This window comes from Synchiropus splendidus, chromosome 6, assembly GCF_027744825.2.
Source record: "Synchiropus splendidus isolate RoL2022-P1 chromosome 6, RoL_Sspl_1.0, whole genome shotgun sequence".
Classification (NCBI taxonomy): domain Eukaryota; kingdom Metazoa; phylum Chordata; class Actinopteri; order Syngnathiformes; family Callionymidae; genus Synchiropus; species Synchiropus splendidus.
This window is the reverse complement of record NC_071339.1, coordinates 4,537,219-4,557,197: the sequence shown is the minus strand read 5'-3', so window position 1 is coordinate 4,557,197 and position 19,979 is coordinate 4,537,219. Positions and strand designations below refer to the sequence as shown.

At 43.7% G+C, this 19,979-nt stretch overlaps 1 protein-coding gene across 5 annotated transcripts in view; it reads left to right on the top strand.

Moving 5' to 3' along the window:
- Positions 1-2,064: 2,064 nt before the first annotated feature.
- sema3fb (sema domain, immunoglobulin domain (Ig), short basic domain, secreted, (semaphorin) 3Fb) overlaps positions 2,065-19,979 on the top strand; it is a 53,689-nt gene continuing 35,774 nt past the window's right edge. The window contains exons 1-2 of one of the 5 annotated variants that reach the window (XM_053867301.1): positions 2,065-2,395; positions 4,287-4,440. In XM_053867301.1, coding sequence (XP_053723276.1) covers positions 4,323-4,440 — 118 coding nt within the window. In that variant the 5' untranslated portion in view covers positions 2,065-2,395; positions 4,287-4,322. Of the gene's footprint in view, positions 2,407-4,286; positions 4,441-19,979 lie in introns of all 5 variants that reach the window. The other 4 variants (XM_053867303.1, XM_053867299.1, XM_053867300.1 and 1 more) reach the window with 4 other exon arrangements.

Sequence of the window (19,979 nt, the reverse complement as noted above, 5' to 3'; positions counted from 1 at the left end):
AGTAGCAGACAAAGGGAGCCAAACGGACTGGTATTTAGTTCTGGATCATTCTATCCAACTGTCACAAATACTGATTTATCACCTGGCACCTTTTCATGCCCAAAAGGTTTGTTGAGATCAGGCCGCCACTGGAATGCCGCACAGCATGAAGGCAACTTCACCCAGCACTTAAGAAGATGTCGTGAGAGACATGTACTGGCACAATTTCCTCCCAAAATACACTGCAAAAGCCTACTCAGGGGAGGAAAGTTCCTCTGTGTAATGTACACAACTCACCTTGGATTGGTTTCAAGTGTAAAGTGCAGTCATTACATTGACTGTGCAGTCGTAGCTGGCTGCTGATCCGCTCTAAAATTCTTCTATACTTTTAGTGAAAAGATAACTTGGTCCGGTCCGATTGATCGCTTTTGTGAACTCAGCCAAGGCGCGTTTAAAAAGAACCCTTGTGTGTCATAGTGAGGAGTAAAAACTAGCCTTCCAGAATATAATGGGCTCCTCTTGTGAAAAGTTAGAGCCCAGTTCTTCTTGAATTCCAATTTACCACCAAGTTTTTCCTCCAACTCACGGAGGGACTAAATTGTAAATTGAGTGCAGGCAATTTAAAGATCCAGGTTGAATGGGGGCAGATAGCACAGGTGCGAAGGGAAGCGGAATGTAATGTGATTAAAAACAGGACGATGATTAATATTCTCAACGAGCTTTAGAAAATCTCCGCAACTCTGTGACTTTGAAAAGTCCAATCACGGTTTGAATAGAAGAGAAAATGAGGCATTTAAATGGCCACTTCCTCGGTACCATGACACTGGCAACTTTTCAAAGCAGCCGGTACAAGATAAGGCGCTTCATTTCTGATAGGCCAGAGCCAACAGTCATGACATTATGTCACTCAAATTGGCCCAGCAGCTCAAACACAGATTAGACCAAGGTGACGGTTTGATAAACAGACTGAGGTTTGAATAATAATACACTTTTAGAATGAACTAAACAAGGGTCAAGCACCTGTCAGATCATTTTTTAATTATTAAATATAAAGTAAAGAAAGCAGAACTTTGTGTTTGGTGGTAAGAGACAGAATGGCCTCGAGAGCTTTCAGTATGTTACCTCAGCAGTTCATTTCCATGTTGGCCCAGTGTGAACCATGAGACTGGTTTCTTCTACATCGCAATTACAGTTTTATGGTGCTGTATTTAAAAAAAAATGCTATCCTGACTTTGATATTAGACCTCTAATGACATGTCAACCTTGTAAGCCATGAGCCATGTGACCCAGAAAAATACATTTCATTGGTGTTTGTATGGAACCAGATGCAATATTTTCTCTGTCAAACCTCTGGCAGACTGGTTACATATGCCACAATTTTTTTTAATAAATAAATATCGACAGAAATGTTTGCAACAATATCTTGACCTTAATAAATCAATGTAAAAGTTCAAAAATAAATTATGTTAAAAAAATCAATGCAGAATATTTATTCTGCATTTTATTTTTGATTTTGAACTTTTGTTCTGTGAGAAGAGAAACGAAAAAAAAAAAAATCAAGAGCTTTTTCAAGGCAAAAATCTTAACTCTTCCCTCCCACCCCCAAAAAAATATGATGAAAAAAACAACAAACCACTGTAATAGGAAAATTTGAAAATATTAATAATATTTTTATATAATAAAAATTAGAAATGTTATCTTTAAAATCTTAAAACAAGTACAGTTCAAAAGAGAACGAACAGAAAACTTCATAGTCGGGAAAAAATCAGAAAGATGAAACACTAATAAAAGAATAAACAAATACAGGGGGAAAAAATCATAAAAAAGCATCCACCATGGGGCACAGAAATAATATATTAACCAAAGACAAAATACACTATCTGTTCTTTTTAAATGAAACAATGACTTTAACGTAAATGGAAAAAAAAAATCTTAGTGCAAAGCTTGATCCGTCTCCACTCCTTCGATAAGTCGATCAAGAGAAGGAGCGTGATTCCTCGGCGCAGCCAGCTCGGATCCTCTCGCGCGGGGAGGGCGGCTCGGCTCGCGCTGCCCGCCCCGTGGGTGTGTTCAAGACATCCACCTGCTCGAGTCCAGCCTCCTCCAGTCAGCCAGCCACAACTTTCCCGCTGAGCCGCGCGGCGCTGGACCTCCGAGCCACGCTGAATTTTCATTTCCCACTCGCGCGATGCGGACAGTGGCGGCGAGTCGACACCTCCTGCCCCCGCGCGCTCCCACGGGAGCCAACTGAAGACGGCGTTTTCTCTCTTTGTTTTATTCTCTGAGTGTTTGTGCAACAACTCAGCGCGCGCGCTGGTCAGCCTGTCCACGCAAGCGTCCACGGATTATTGACCTGGATATTTTTGGATGGTTTTATTCAATGTTGGGATCACTTCCACTTGGGTCGCGTTAAAAGGTGAGACCTGTGTAAGTCACCCTTTTATATCCATGTTTGTTGACTTATTTACAGTTAAAATCATTTTAAATTATTTTCTATATTAATATAATTTATGAATCAGCAAACGTGAATTGCCCTCCCAGTGGTTGTATTTAATTTGAGACAGCTCACTGTGGCTCCCAGCCATGTGGAGCCGAGACTGTCCGCCTGTCACTCCTCCCTCCCTGGAAGATACCAGCCACATTATAACACATTGATCGTTTTGTTTTGGTAAATCCACTCGCAAGTAAAACGATGCCTTTTAGTGTGGAGGAATGAAGCCGGAGGAATCGATGTTGAGTGGCTACTTTACTGACCCCTGAGGGTCCAGGAGGAAGTTGACATTGACTGACACGTTGTTTGTGCGTGAAAAGTGATTCGCGCACGTTAAGGATGGCGTGCGCGAGGTTCGATCCTCTCCGAGCAGACATCCGTCCTCTGGCTGAGCACTGTCTTCTCCGGAGAAGATCCTTGTTTGTTTTCATCTGCCTGTGCGAAGGACTTGACCTGTGTCTCCGAATAAACACGTCCATGATTAACAAATTGTCAGTCAACAGCTGAGGTTTAAACAGCTGGCTCGGGCCATTAAGTGACCGCTCCGGCTCCTGCTTGGGCCACATCTCTCCAACGTGGACATCTGGTCCACATCGAGATGTTGCCATCAGTTCTTTACAAAGAGAATGTTTTTTTACTGTTGGATGACAACACACCCGGCATTGTTTCAACACTGGCACAAGCACGTGTCGCAGAAAAGTGTCCTAAAATGCTGTGAAGATTCGGATAAAACAGTGTGAGGCTTGAATAATGTGGCTTTTATTAGAGCGCTGCACTTATTACAACGCGGGGTGTGTGTTCACAAGTCACAGAAAGAACTGTCGCTGAATATTTTTTGTTCAAAGGCTAAAAAAGAGGAGTGAGAAGTTCAGTGGTTTATCATCCACCAGCACACAGCAGACTTCGCAACCTTGACAGATGCGCCAATTAAAAACGCGACAATCACATTCCTCTGCTGTTGGTAAGCGTGAAGCTGATGTGGAACCTGGAATTATGTGGCTGAGTGCCTTGTCATGAAGTTAGAATGCGCTTCAGGTGAGCGAAGGAGAGGCTTTTAATTTTCGATCAGGGAGCTGTAGTCTGGAAATGTCTCTCTTCCAAACTACTTGGCTTATTGTATTGAATTTACGAGTTCATTTCAACGTGTTAGAGACATCTTCCTGAGCTACAAGCTAATATGGGTGGTTCAGGTGTGTTTAAGAAAGAAGATCCTACTGCAGGAAAGAAGTTCATCTACAGGAGCGTTTACCCACAAAAGAGGCTTTGTCACAACGGTGCGATCGAGAAGGGAATGCACCATGTGTGTTTTTAAGTCAGAGACAAGTGTAGGAATGACAGGGAGAAAGCAAAACCCCCGACTGGATGATGCATGAGGTTGCAAATGGATACATCATCCCCTGAAAAATGACCTCAGCCAAGGTTCTGCTTTTGTCTTTCTAAAGTTATGAACAAGCTAATGGGACGGGATAGAGTTTTGGTGGCCGTTCTGGTTATTCGTCTGCACTCACAACTCTGTTCTGAACACAAAACTTGGCGTTATAAAACACACCATACCAAGGTTCAAGTCCTGGAACACTTGAGTCATTGAAGCTGTCTTATTGGTTCTATCGTATGTTGCTTCGTAAGGTCATGTGAAAGCTGCTTGGCAGAGGTCTGCCCTGTCTCAGCGTTTAAAATTCAGAATGATATTTCTACCTCCATATCAGCTGATAAAAGGTCCAACAGTTGAGGAACGCCATATACCCAACACTAGCCTCGAGGTGTTTCAGCGTTTCAGTTTGAACCCGGAGCTTTAAACCCCTGTGTTTTCCCGCAGCTTTGTGTGTCATCAGCGTGACATTGGAGCTCCACCATGCATCTCAACTCTCTCTGGACACTGCTGGTCCTCCTGGCGCTGACCGGCTCGGCTCTGGGGAACCCGATGATCAACGACTCCATGTCTGCACCCCGAGTTTTCATCTCCTTCAAAGGTAATCCCGTCGCTCCGGATAAATATTAGCCTGGCTGTCAATCATCCTCCGCGATCTTGTTCCCACCTGCCCTCATTCCTGTGTTGTCCCCGTGTTGCTTGTTTCCTCCCCTTCTTCGTCTTAACACGCTGGATCCTTTGCTCGCCTGATGATGCTCACGCACTTTTGTAATTGGAGTCATTCCGGCTTCCATAAAGTGCTGATGTTTAATGCTGATGAAAAGCGGTGAGGTACGAGTGGCTCCCCCTGCTTATCGTAACAACCACCAGATGCGTCCACTCACCAGCTTTATTAAACACACAACATGGAGTGTCCCGTGCGTCTATAAGCTGAGATTACGTTCATGCAGTCCTTTTCTTTAATCATCTTCCTTCTGGAGTTGGAGCCTCAAAGGCAGAGAGAATAACATGAGTCCTCTGCCATTATCCCATTACTCCCACGGTGATGCAGACTTGCACTTCAGGGGCCTTGGTTCTGGGTTTTGCTGGTTGTTCAGATTAGTTGCGATGGCTTCCACTGGGGGGCTGGAAGAAAGTGGGTATTATCGAGAGCAAATTGCCACGATCAGCCAAGCAGAGCGACGTCCCCCAAGCCTGTCCTGCCCGGAGATCGAGCCTTTGATTAGCATCCAGAGAAAGCCCAGGCGGCGAGCGGCAGCGCCCCTGTTTGCTTTGCTTTCCATTTCCCAGCGCTCCCCCAGAACAAGTTGACTTAATTAAGTGGACTGGCACAGTTCATTGTTGAAGGCGTTTTCCTGCTTTAATCAAGTAGGATTTAACACATCAGTGAGCGCGCAGCCGCAGCTCAGCACTTTTTTTTTTTTCCATTTTTCCGAATATCGTTTGTGTTGGCTTCACAATGGCAGCGTTGTGTACGTTCCTGTGTGATTCTTCTCCTCGGTCTGAATGGGTGCATCTTTGGGGGCTGAACTCTGCAGTTTATTGGAAGGCAGCACACACTACCTGCACTATTCTGCTGCTTGACAGGCAGAGTGGAAAAGCTGCTGCTTACCTGTGTGTGTTTGGCTCTCCAGTCAATATGAATTTCACAGTCTGCTGCTGCTGCTTCTCTCGGAGGAACACCCCCCCACCCCCTTCCATTCGATATTATGACCCTCTCTCCCTTAATTGCTTTTTGAGAGGCCCTGTAGTTTTTACCTTGGCAAGCGGACTGCGCTTCCCCTGGTGTATCCCGATGTGTTAAGTTTGTTTTTTTGCCAGAATTGTTGGGAAGACAGTTTTGTCTGAACTTTTGAAGCAACCGCAGTGGATTTGTGCTTTCCTCAAAAGTGAGGGGAACGGCACATGTATGAGTAACATCTTCGTGTGATGGAGTGTGAAACATGGCGCTTACTAATGTAAAAAAAACCAAAAAAATAGTGATGTTTAGTAGTGTCATCATGGGGGCAGAAGAGGAAGCAACGGGACCCAGAATTCCCTGCCAACTACAGGGGAATACGGAGGTTTTTTTCTGATTTCCTGGGTCTGCCTAAGGAATTCGTGGCACGTACCTGGAACGCTTCTGCTAGGCGGCCTCCAGGACGCATCGGTTCTGATCTCTACTATCTTGTTGTGGGATGGAAGGACATCACAGTATCTTTAAGGGGGTGTTAACAATACAAACCCTGTTTCGGGTCAAAGTCTGTTTGACTCAAAAATACGAGATGTGACCACCAATGAACTTCAGTCCGCCTGAAGAGGTGGAGTTCAACCCAGATTTCTTTTGCATCCGCACAGCAGGAGTGTGATGTTTCACCTGAGGTGACGAGTGAAGTCTAGTACCAAAGGCGGGATCATTTGCTTGTTGAGCCAAACAGACTGTAAAGGCCTCCTCCAGGGAAACCCTGGTACCCTGCAGAGGTCTTTCGTCGGTCACTACTGCCTGCCTGATACACCAGTGAATTGGGTGATGGCCCATTTCGCCCATTCAAGATTGAGAGGCCAATGTCAGAAATTGGTTTCCTATCTGTGCCTTAGCAACGGGACTGGTACTTCTGCCTCCTAGCCTGTTAGGAGCTGGTCTCTTTCCATCTTAGGGATTTCCACTCACGTACACCTTCAGTCCAGCCTGTATATTGATTTACCAAAGGGCCATTTCTGCGTGTATGGTCACGGTTTTCGTTCTGGGGGTGATGTTCACAAGTGATTGCTCAATAGTACTATGGCAGAACACTCTCTTCAATGCTTTGCTGTGGTTCCGTATTTTGGCCAAGGAGATCACTAACAGAAGCCATGAACTTAGTATCACTCAAGTCTGAAACACTGCAAGCAGTTTATAATAAGTAATTTTGCGCAGAAATATGCGATTAAACTGATGCATTTATCTCAAATATGGATTGTTTTGTGGCATCTCCAAACACCAGGGATTCGCTGAATTGTCTTCATGTACTCGCGAATGAAAAACTGTCCTTAAAAGGAGCAGACGTTCAGATGATCTTCTCCTTCAGTTCTGCATGCTTGTCAGTATTATTGTAACCACATGCTGCCTGATACGATCTCGTCCCCAGTGGGGTGGAAATGGCAAAGAGGAAATCAACTTAAACGACAACTATAAAACTCTACTACTCCCTCTGAGCTCAATGAAATGTGCGCTTGAAGCTGATTAACTCTGTAGCAGCGTAGTGAGGTTAAGAACCCTGACCTCCATCTGAGAGGCCCTTGCTCTCCTGTTAAGTGAAGTGGAGTCATTTATTGGATCAAATTGGTGTGCTCATGAGCTGGCAAACAGCAATTTAAAAGTATATATACTTGGAGACACATTCTGGAAATATTTGTGGGACTTAAGGTTTAGTCTGAAATAGTGTCCAGTTAAAGGCTTTTTAGGAAGATTAGTGTTATGAAGTCCGAGGGATAAACCTTGGGTGTAGACTTTGTCCAGGCTTATCTCGTCTCCTGTACTAGTAAGCTGAGGAGAAAGGGCAGAGTTAGCGCTGCACATGGCCCTAATCGATGTCAGGTGAATGTTTTTAGAGGTTGTGGAAGATGGAGCGGAACAAATCTACCTTCTTCCCCTCACACGCTGCATGTGCTCGGCTGACAATGTCGCCGGGCGGCAGGTTTTCAGTTTGCTGCCGCACTGGAACATGGAAAAATTTACAATCCAGAAATTGCACTGATGAAATTATGATTTTATCCACCAAGAAGTAAATCCAGCTGATATTGGATCAGCTGGATTGGATGTATATATATATATATATATATATATATATATATATATATATATATATATATATATATATATATATATATATATATATATATATATATATATATATACACACACACACACACACACACACAATATTGCAAGCAATACATTTTTCTTTGTATTGAGTTTCACCCATCTAACTTAGATATTGGCTATAAGGTTATGGTCCATTCCTAGGGGTGTCAGTGGACTTACAGTATTGCAGTATCTTGCGATATATTGTATCGTATCACCAGCCGATACACTGCCCTATAAACCATTCCAGTCTGACTGGCCCTCCTGAGTAATGTTATTTATTAATACAGTTTTGGTCGTCTTATTTGCAGTGGTCTTTGTTGGTCTGTTTGAATAAAATGCTTTTATAGTAATGATGTATTATGAAAAAGGTTGTGTATGGCATATTTATTGTCTTGTTATTGTCATGCCAAACCCTTAACCTTATCTACACTGGTATGTAAAGCAAGTATTTTACTTTTAAGGCTGAAGAAAATAAAACAAATATACTGTTACATGTGGATGTTTTACTAGTGAGATTGAGTACATCTGACTGAGATCAAAGGTCAATAGATGTCCTGAAGCACAATCTCATTGTTTTAAGTAATAAAAAAAAAAGAATCTAAAATTTTCTGCAGGTGTTTGAAATGCTGAAACAGTGAAACACCGACTTAGCGTGTGAAGAAATCGAGTGTGAACGCTGCCACGGCGCGAGAGTCACCCTATTGTTCGTACCGTAAATCCATTCTGAGGTCAACCTATACAACTGTTTTGGGTCTCCTGTGTCATGCTGTGAGGCGGAGAATACAGCCAGTTTTCTGAATGGAAGTACCCCAGGAAGCTTCACTCTGTCATGTGTGGAGACGAAGAATGCAACATTGCGGCTGCATGTGCCCACATCTCCTTTGTGACATATTTCTCATGCAGATAAACATCTAAATCCAGGCAAGCCACTTCTTTTCAACTTTGAAAGTGCTTCAGCTCCTTGTCCTCACTTTTCAAGACACTAAGCAGGATTTTATGTATGAGATATGTAATTTCCAGCATAGTTATACGCTTTACTCTCCTTTCAAGGCTGGCATCCTCAATACATTTAGTCTTGTGGAGTAGTGAGGTCTTCCATAAACGGTCTGTAGGTCTGTGTACATGAATGGTTGTCTGTGTCCTTTGATGTTCAGGGTGAACTCCATTTATTTCACACAGGTGGCTCACAAAGGTGGATATCACAAAGTTTACATCCTTGAGTACAAGTTGGTTGTTGATGAAATGAGCTGGTAATAAAAGGTTTTAAGGAGTGGTACAAACAAAAAAGAGAAAAACACTATTCAGGTCAACGAATTAAACAACTTCCATGAAAATTGTTTTGGCTAATCGTCGAATGCATCAAGAGTAAATGTCGTACCAAGACCATGTCGAGAAGTAGTGTTGGATAAACATCAACTACGCATTTTGTCACCAGAGTCACATGTAACTTGGTATATTTCGGTCCATTGGTGGCATGTTGTTTTAAAAATATACATTTTTTTACTGTTCTTTTTCTGGATCTGGTCACGTGACCAGCAGTGCCGATGGGCCATTGTAATAAAGTGAATGAAACTTAAACGTGAATCCAAACACACAGGATTCCACCAAGATCAAATCGTGTCTAAGGTAGCTTAAGGTAGTCTAATGTAGTAAATCTTTTGACAAATGCAAATGCATGACTGCCACCAATCACAGTGTAGCAAGTCCTATCTTGAACTTGAACAGTTGATAGTCCTACTCTGTCCTTAGGTTAGTACAAAAAGGCTTGAACGTTGTTTTACCTTTATATTTTTATCCTGTTGCTGGAAAGAAAACTCACGTTAATACCCACGCATCACTAGGAATGTAGCACCCTGCTCAGCCCCTCCGGTGACGCACAATCAAAATCCTCCGTCATCAGAATGTGGGTCAGCATCACCACACCTCTGGCAGGGCAGGTGGCTCAAGCTCGCCATCATTTCAAATATTCCTCATCTGCGCGCCTCCCTCTGACGGCCAAAGAGCTAGCTTCTATTTTCACCCCTCAGCCAAGTCTATATCGGGTGTATGGGTGTGAGTGTGAAGGGTTAGAAACTCCCCTTAGAGCTTAAATACCCAACATTCTGATAGCTGGCATTCGAGTTGTCCGGACAGTGCATCAAAGATTCGTATAACGCACCAAAAAGGATTGGGAATGTCACACCTCCCTGTCAATGTTTAAGCGTTTTTTATTGTTTCACTCTATAGGTTACTGTGCTCACTTTCTTCTACAGGCTCCAGATGTGTTCAGTGGTGGCCACAAGGCGACGTTATCTCGGCCTCTTATCTCTGTTGGCCTCATTCTTTGGCCACTTTACAAATCAATTGTGTGCATGATACTTCGCATTTCTTTTCGACACTGTGATGAAAGTGCTCATTTTTCAATAAACCCAAGCTTTTCCGCTTTATCCCCTGGTGGTGTATCAGGCCTTTAATTACGCTAACCGCCTTAGCAAACCACCGTGTTTTTAACTTGCCACATGTAAACACCACAAAACCACACTTTGAGTGGACTGATGTTTGGCTGTGAACTTTAATTATGGTCTGCAGGAGCAAAGTGCGACTGTGTAATGACTGACAGGCATTTAAAACCACTATTGCACTGGCCGTGTCCCAGACCTCAGCTTCTCCACACAGGGGCTAAATCCAGGTTATATTTGGTGTAAAGCTGTCGCACACCACCATGGTCAACTGTAAAATGGTCAGGAGGCAGATCCATCTTTCTCACTGCTGTCAGATCCCAGTTGTTGAATGTCTAGGTCAGTCTGGATGCCTCATTATATGATGTAGTTGACATGAAGGGGGTGAGCTGGGTGGGTAGGTTATGGTGGCAAGCTTGCTGTGGTGACTCATAATGGAAAATGCTCACAGAAAGTTTGAATTAAAAATAATATTCATATGCATTTTGAATGGTCCTCTTTATTATTACTGTTTGTTCGGTAATACAATCTAAAGTTTATGTCTCGTATGAAAACTGAATCCACATCTTGACGCAGCTCTTCTCTCTTCGGGGCTTGTTGAAGCTGAATTTATTGTCTATAAATCCTCCGCTGTCAAGCGATCATGCAACTAATAAAGGCTTATCACTGTCCAGCCGGAGTAATCGTTGAAGCAGCGGTCAAGGATAACCTGTCAAACTCAACCGTTAAATGCTCTGTCGTTCCAACGGCTGGAGGGCGACAGGCCGGGAATCAAAACATCGATTGTCTGTCTGCGTCTGAGCTGCTGTTGCTCAAACCATGACCCAGTTGGCCCAGTGAATGATGGGACCTTGATTGCATTTTATTTCCTCAGCAGTTGTTGTCAAGTTACTGTGGTTGAAAAGCTTCAATGATGGATGTGGCGTTGCAGAATCTGCTGGGTTTTTATCACGAAGGAGGGTAATCGGGACCAAATGAATAAATGTCTCTGCCTGTTTCTGCCTAGTCATGTACAACTAGATCGCCTCCTGGTGCAGGTAAAAAAACAAACACTTGGAGTTAAGCTTTCTTTCTACACTAGACATGTCAAACTGAACACTTTATCCGCAATGAGTACTGAACAAAAGTGAGAGACTCATCGGTGCATACTCTTTGGATGAATACAGTGGGAACTGCATTCGATGTTAAAGACAGAATCATACAAAACCAAATCAGAATGTGTCTCTGTAAACATGTGTTATTCCATTCATCTCTCTGAAATGTTCAAGAAAACCAAAGTCCAGTGGCTGGCTTGGGCAAAGTGACTTATAAAGTCAATGGATTCAGGGATCCAACAGTCTGGTTCATCACAATAGTGCTCGCTGGCAACAGCTAGTAATTTTATTGTTATTATAAAAAAAAAAAAAAAAGATTTTATTTTCGTGTCAACCAACCCGTCCTCCACTCATCTCAAAGGTCCTTGACAAAGGGAAAACATTGTACACTTCTTATTTGATGACTGTCCCAATCCAATTCTGATACCGTTTCTGTCAACAGAAAACCAAAACAGGCGACTCAACATGGTCTTAAACCATGGACTTCCATGTAAAGTACTTCCACAGATGAGGCCAAAGTGCTAGTGCTTATAACAAAGAGTAACTGGTCTAATGCAATGAAAGTCAAAGCGGAGGAATGACAGACAGTAAATAAATGCCTGGTTAGGCGAATGTGTGAAACAGTCGTGAGATACTTCTTTAACAGACGTCGGTGCCTTTCATCACTTTGTCCTGTTACACAGCAATAATCTCATGTCCGTCTGTGACGGTGCCAGTTCCTGCTGCAAATAAATATGTGGTCACGGGGTCACTGGAAGGCATTATTAGAAAACCATTAGCTCCTGTCTGCACCTCCCACCCACAGCTGATGCCACAGCCCCTGCAATATCTGTTGTCGTCCTTTTTTCTGTCGTCGTTCAGTGCACACAGGCCTTGCTTTATACGTGCCGTGAATCCAGTCTTTGTTTGGAGGTGTTACAGAAAGTATAGATGCTTGTATCTTGCTGTGCCATATGGCTGTTTGGGTGGTCTCAAGGTTCGATGTGAGGCGTTTATCGGCCGATATCTAAAGATAGTTTTCTTAAACATCTGGCAGGTGGTTATTTGATATCATATGTCAGCAGGTGACGACAGATAAGCAGGCACGGCTGTGCTGTGTTCCTCCCCAGTTCAATTTGGTGTGCCCTCTCCGTCATTCCCATCCCCTTCTCTTGGCTCTGGATCTGACGTTAAAATAGCATGTGTGCTTGGGATTCCCTTCACAGCTCTCCTCTCCTTCACTGTCTGCTGCAACATGGATATGGTGTGTTCAGTGATCTTTGGTCAGGGGGTTTCACCTGTGTAATTGCCCTCTGTGAGTCAGGTTACAGGTCCTGTCGGGTCTGGAGAAAGCAAGACGGTCTCTCAAAAAGACAGAGTGGGCTGTTGTCTGACTGCTCTCCTGAACTTTTTCTCCTTCTTGGTTGTCTGGGAAAAAAAAACCACGAAGTCGTCCAAGCTATTCTTTACGCTAAGAAGCTTTGTATTTGTCGAATTTATTGAAGTGGTTTTTTTTTTTCAAACCTCTATATGTCAGAAGTGTCTCAGTATGGGGGCAGGAGACCGTGTCAGTCAAGCATGCAAGCTTGTCAGGTCCAATTAAACACAACATTTGTATTTGAGAAGAGAAACCGGATCAGATATTTAATGCTGGAGCCCCATTGAACAGGATTTGACCTACTACTCAAACACATGCGGCCCAGCCTTCAAGGAAGGTTGTCTTTCTAGGTGGCATAATTAAGACTTCCTCAGGGCTTTGGTGACTTTCCTCACCTGTTAAAACAGGGTATTAGTGGTGACTGGATAAACAGGTTAAGGACCCAGACGGGCTTTGTCCCGGGACTACCGCTGGGACTGAAGAGTATATTCTTAGCGCTTGTGTTTCTCCTGCAGAAGATTAAAGTGTCAGGTAGAATAACGGTCCAGACAGACTGGACCGGCTGTGATAGTCATTCAAAACTTCATCGTGCAGTTTTTTGAAAACCGTTCTAGTGAAATTCACAAACTGCCTGATGTGACTCTGGGTTTGAATTGGTTTGGATCGTCTACTTAATCTCAGATTTCACCCCCACCCGTACTCCCTCCAGCTTCCGAAGCAGCTCATATCAAATTCAAACCCCAGCGCGGGCATACCTGCCTTTGAAGGGATCTGCAGCACTCTCGCGTCCAGGCTGTGGGTTCAGCGCTGGGAGCGCATGCCAAGACGGCACATTCCATATCGATTCCTCTTCTACGACCTATCCACAGTTACCTCATTCTAATATCAGGCCTGTGTTGCGCTATATTCAATAACATTAGTGTGTCAAGAAATAATGTTATGACTGACAGCATCTCATGTAATAAGTGCATGAATCCTTTGTTTTGTATGAGTCAAGTTATGGGTGAGAAATGAACAGTGGAGACCAGTATCTTGCTGTAAGAAAAGCCCATCCTTTTTTACGTAAATATATTGTTGATAAATGTTGTTTCTCAATAATTCTGCCATATTTCATTCATTGACTGTACAGTTTAAATACAGCCAAATTACTACTTTATTTTTAAGACAGACTTTCTCTCAGAAGACTAAAATCAGTGTCGTCTAAAGGTCATGAGGGCTGGCCTCTTGGAGGTCAAGGCCACCACCTTTCCCTGATCTACAACCACAACATAATTTCTCACCTCCTGTCAGTGGCAGATTGTGTTACAGCTGTGTCTAGCTCCTGACTCTCCTTGGAGATAGATCCTCTAGCAACAAGATGGCTTCGGTTCCATCTATGTAAACAGTAACTGTCTTTAATCCCACAAAGGATTTTGTAAAAATAAATGTGATGATCAACGTTTGCAGAAACTTTGGGTGTACTTTTAGCTATTTTTTCTCTGGTTACCATTTTAAACAAGTTCAGTTGCAGGACTCAAAAATGGTGCTGATACGGCAGATTTCGGAGGTGTTACGGTGGCAAAAACTGACGCGTGACGTCCGTGGCGCCACTGCATGCGGGGCGCCTCATGTTGCGCCTCAGAATACAATCTGCACCTCACGCTGTGGTGCCATGGCACATGAGAAACCTCCAGATTTGGCTGCTGCTACAGTAGAGCAAAGGAGAAAAGGCCTTAAAAGAGTAACAACATGCGAGGGGTGAAAGTCACTGCTCAAATAGAGGAAAAGCATTTCCTTTCAAAAGAAGAATCCTGTTTCAACACCCAACATTCTGGACTTAAATGATCAGGATCTGAATTTTCTCGCACAGCAGCATCAGATTGTGATTGTTCTGTTACTTCTTGATCAAGGATGCAGGGTGTTGCAGTCATTGACGATTGGTCAAGGGAAGTTAGGCTGTTTGGAAGCATCTTTTAGGGGCGGGGCTCATAAAAGCCCTCCAGCTTCGTTTACTTTGAAGCCTTTGTGCTTTCGTGTTTTGAAATGCTGATTTGATGAATCCCTTACGACGGGCACAGCGTAGGTGTTAATTGCAATGTGTGGGGACGTTGCTTTAGATCCACTGGGCCCTAACTGGGGCCAGTCTTTTTTGTCAGTGACCCATCCTTTTTGACCACCTCCTGTTGTAGTTCCGTCTCTTGATCGGTAAAGGGGCGACTGAGGGGGTAAGCATTGGCATGCAGTCCCCCTCCTTGTTATTGATTGTTGTCTCCCACATATTCCAGCCCACGCAAAGTCCCCATAGCTTCGAGGGCGTTTGTGTAGGTTTGCCTGGTATTCACAGAAGTTCATTCACATTCTGGGAGACCTGGGGGTGCGCGTCAAACTGGCATCAAGCTTTATTTTTCATTGAATGTGCTGCACAGCATCCCGCTGCCTTTTCTCTGGCCTTCCTATAGATGTCCAGGTCCAAAGAGCACTACTGTGGTGCTGTAATAGGACGACAGAAGCAAAGAATTGAAGTGAAAAATGGGCTCTTAAACTACCAGAGTTGACAGAGGAAGTGGACGCTGTTATGGCTGCAAAAAGATCAAACCCAGCTGATCTTAAAAGTAGATGAGTGTTCACTTTCGCCTCATCTTTGTCCGCCTAAAATGCCCCACACTTTCCAAGTTAACCTGATTTGTTCCTCCAAAGACGAACGCTGTTGTGTGTGCTTTCTGAGTGTCCCTGTTTAACATCCCAACCCAATCTTTCGTTTCTCTTCTTGGTCCTTCAACTGTAGGTCAATGAATACTTCAATGCCATCATTACCGTGTGGCTCTCTGTGGTCGTATTTATTTCCCCCCCAGGGACGTCCCGTGGTGTTTCCCAGAGATTCAGAAGAACCTACTTTGCATTTCCTTTCTGTGAATAGACAAACAGGCTTCGAGTCCAAGATGCACTTTTCTGTCTGAGAGCGAGACAGAGGAAAGAGGACATAGTGTGATCTTAGATTTCAAGTCAGTCTCAAGGGTCTGGTTTGAATGTGGCCCTTGCTCTTCGCTTCTCACCTTTCTATTGCAGTAAGACAGTTTGGGTAGGAATACAGTCGGAAAGGATTTGTTTCAGGGGTTTGACTCGACTACCAAAGTTATCCACCAATTCAGAAACCTGTTGAGTTCCCCGCTCTTCCACAACCAGACCGAATCCACCTCAGGCATACACTGCTGACCATGGCTCACCTCCATCGTGCTTTCTCCTTCAATGCTCATAACTCTGTCAGGTGTGCTCTGCCGAGCTGCACAACGGTGACGAGTGTTTGCTTTTTTAAAGGGCATCATTAAGTCTGTACACCCTCCATTTTTCTCCTTCTCTGTGCACGAGTGGGTCCCGGTGCCCACCTCTGTCAGGAGCTGGACCCCTCGGTGAACGATGGCTTTTTAATAGAGGCCCCGCTTCAGGAAAAGAGACCCTCACCCGAGGGGAGGCTGAAGAGGCCGGCCAAATGAGAGCGCTAATGAATACGCAGCCCTCCTTGTTTTCCTACATGTGGGAGCCGCATTGAGGGAAGGTAATTGCTTGGAACTAATGAGGCAATGGAGGGAGAAATGATGCTTAGATGATCTGTGGTGCATCTAATGACATGCTGCGAGGATGCAATGCATGGAAGACTGAACTTTTCAGTGAAGCGTTGATGCATCCCACTTACAATACTGAGCCAAAACTTAGGTGTGACAGAGTCATCACCTGCTACTGAAATGTCTTCTTTCACTGAGGAACAGTGAGAGATCGAGCTCCTCTGCTCGATTATACTTAATACTTATGTACTTACATACACCAAAACTTGACTCTACCTGCACTGTCAGGAGTCCGCCTTGGTCAGTGGGATTCATTCTAGACAGTCATAGTTGCTCGGTAGCAAATGAAGATGCCAACGCCTGTTGGGAATGGTTTAAACTCGGATTAGTCGATATCTAAATCTGTGCGTCAATGTGTCGTGTCATTGTTTGTGGAAACGCGTATAGGCCGCAGGATGGGAATCGAGAACTAGCTGCTGGAAGTGCTAAGAAATTGCTCAATTCTCTAGAATGGTTAAGATGTTCATTTCTGTTCTTCTAATTGGCTCCTGAATGAGGTCCGACTCTCCCTTGCTGCCATCGCTACGAGGTCCTGGCACCAGCTGACAGCAACTTCTGTCAGCGAGGAGTTAAAATGGTGACGGATTGTAAAGTGTTCAAAAGTCTAGCTTTGTTTTGTTGGCTAAGATGATGCACCTTTAGGAAGACCAAACCCTTAAGACATCATTGTATCATCATGAAAGAGTGTTCTGCGTTTGTTTCCTTAATATATATCCTTAATATATCGTATCAATAAAGGAATCAGATTCCCATTCCCAACTCCCATTCCTCATAGAAGTACTGTATTGTGTTATTATTGTAATATATTTGGTGAAAAATGTGGGTATTTACATTTTTTCACAAGATTAGTGAAATTGCGCAGAAAGGAAATGCCACCTTCTTCGTTTCGTTTCGTTATTATTTTGCGCTCTTTGAGAGGAGAGTGCATGAGATGACGTTGTCAGAGAATGTCTTACTTCCACAAAACAAACGACACACTCGACTGATGTTCGTTGCTGTTTCCCATCCAGAATAGTGTTAGGCTATATCCACACACAGTCACACATTGTCATATCCAATCGGTTTCACAAAAGTGCTCCGTGAAAACGAAGCGTTTCTGCCATCCACACTTACAGATGATGCGGTACAGCTTTTATTGTGAGTCAGAGACATGGGAGTCATGAGACAGTGTCCAGCAACGCTTGTTTTTAGGTGGTCACCTGCTTCGTTCTGGCCTTAGCAAAAGTGAAATCACTTTCCAACAAATCTTCTAAGTTAATAAACACTTTGTCTTTGTCGTCGTCCCTTTCAGTGACGCTGCAGCTGTGTGCATGCATCTCATCTGTTTTTGTGTCACTGCTTATTATCTGAGTTGCATCTCATTCATGTTGATTGACAGCTGTCGCCGAGGCCTAGTGTTCAACCTGGCCTGGCATCATGTGCTGTTGCGGTTTGAAAATAGCTGTAGATCATTTTGATTTAACCACAGTAATTATATAAAAGTGTTTTGATAAAGATGCGGCGCAGGAACGTGCAAAGTGGCTTTGAATCTGAATTAAACGCTTCATTGCGTAACACTGGGCATCTGTTTCCACCATGTCAAAACATGGTAGGAGGGAAAAATGACGGATCAAGTTCTGTCCTGTTCCAAAATAATAACATACAGGATCGCTGATGGATGCCGCAATGAGCCTTTTCACAGTCCGGGCCAACCTCTGCCTCTTCATCATTCCCACTTCAACATGTCGCCAATTGTCTCTCACTTAGCAACAAGCGCCGGCTGCTTGGCAATGGCTGCCTCTTGAGACGTCAAGAAAATTCACTTCTGTTTGTTCACCAGAGTCGACTGTGAAAAGAGCTGTCATGGCGGCGGACCATCACCTGATAGGTCGCACCTCTCTTTAAAAAAAAAAAAAGCTCCTCTTTGCTTTGCGTTTATCTGTATTTTAGAGATTGTCTCTGACTGCTTCTTAAATACGCCGCTGAAGTCAAAACACACAAACTAAACCCTGTTTAATTGCCTCTCTTCAGGAGGAGCAATGGCACAAGATTACGCGAGTTTTTCATTGGTGCGAGGTGAGCATGAGTCTTTTCCAGTGGAATGTGAAACGGTTGCCGCGGTTGCTGCTTCATCCGTCACACACTTGTTAGCAAAAATAAAAAAGAAAAGCCTCGAGGCAGATTGTGATAAATATCATCTGAAAAGTGAGCTGCGCCAGCAATACATCACTGCTAACCTTCGTGGTCTCTGAGGAGGGAGGGATGTGACTTATCTCTGTCACGTCAAGGGACCTGTGAGAATCTACACTTACATTTTATCATCTTAAAAATGAGCAATACATCTTAATATAGGTGCGAATTTGTGTTTTGCCGTGTCGTCTTTTATGATCCAAATGAAGTGAAAGCTCTTGTTCTTCATCAGTATGCCTTCCATTTCTCTTGCTGTAGACCTGACCAAGGACTTCAGCATCACTGCCAATGTAACTGCAGGAATATTACTGCAGCAGTTGTCTCTTTAGAGTCTTTCAATACAGGAACAAAATACCAGAATGTTTTCATACTGAGGACTAGACATGGATGATATTGCACTAGCAAATATACCGGGTCATAAGCCTTGTGTATCCCACTGCACAATGTAGGACTTTGAAATGATGAGCACTGTTGTTAGGGAGCTTTGTGATGGGCGTCAAGTCTGGTAACATGAGTGGGACACACCCCCTATGCAGGAAATAATCCTGGTCAGAACCCAGGAGCCATAGGTTTATTTCATCAAATGAATTCGTAGTTATTTTATTATTCTTACTGTCTTTCAATTGATCTATGAATTGAAATATTTTTGAAAATTCAGATGAAAATACCAATGATGTGTACAAGCGCTTTTAAAATCAAAATGATTTCACTTACATATTAAAAAATAATATTGCATTAGTGTGACTGATGTATTTTGCTTGGCAAAGTTCACTTTATTTAATGTCTGTATCGCCTCTTCGACTGCTCTTCCACGACCGTCTCCTCACACACAGACACAGGCAATTTACTGAAGTCTCAAAAGCAATTTGTTTTTATTTATTTAGTGTTTTGCTCCTTAAATGCATTTCATTTGTGCAATTTCCTGCATTCCACAGCGCAATACGCAGCAATTACAGGTCATTATTCTCCAACTTTGTCTGTTAAACTCCCTGGCTGTTAAGCAAGACATACATTGATGATGGATGCTGAACATTCCCAAGATAAACTCGCCTGGGGAAGCGGAGTACTCCCTCTTCACATGGAGGAGATGTGCTTCGACTTGTCTCACTTAATTGCTGCATCAATTAAAATGTTTTCGGGGAAATCAAACGGGCGGGGTGACGCAGGGGGAGAGGCGGAGGAGTTTGAATCTGTGCTTTTTATAACTGAGAAAATGTTGTGATAGAAGTTGACTCAGAGTTTATATGCAGCTGTTGGGATCAGATTAATACTTCAGCTCCTAACAGGCGTTGGGGGGGGGGGAGCGGGAGGTGAGATGAAATGGAGCAGGTGGAAGTGAATAAATGAATAAATACAGAGAGATGAAGATGAATTGGTGACTCAGGTGTGTGTGAGTGGTTCTCAGTGAATATGTCTCTCTCCTGAGCCCCAAGTTGCTTAGACAATATTGATCCTCCTGGTCACCACTTTTGGGAGGTGACTGAAGGAGCGGGGTTGTGGTTGCAGTTGGTCCAAGATAATGTACTCCTCAGGCAGGGGTCCTTCTCTTCAAGACATAGAGTGAGAAGCTCAGCCACTCAAGAGAGGCTCAGTCAAAGTTTTGCTCCATTAGAAGCCAGTTGAGGTGGCAGAATGTTATCTGGGCACCTGTCGAATC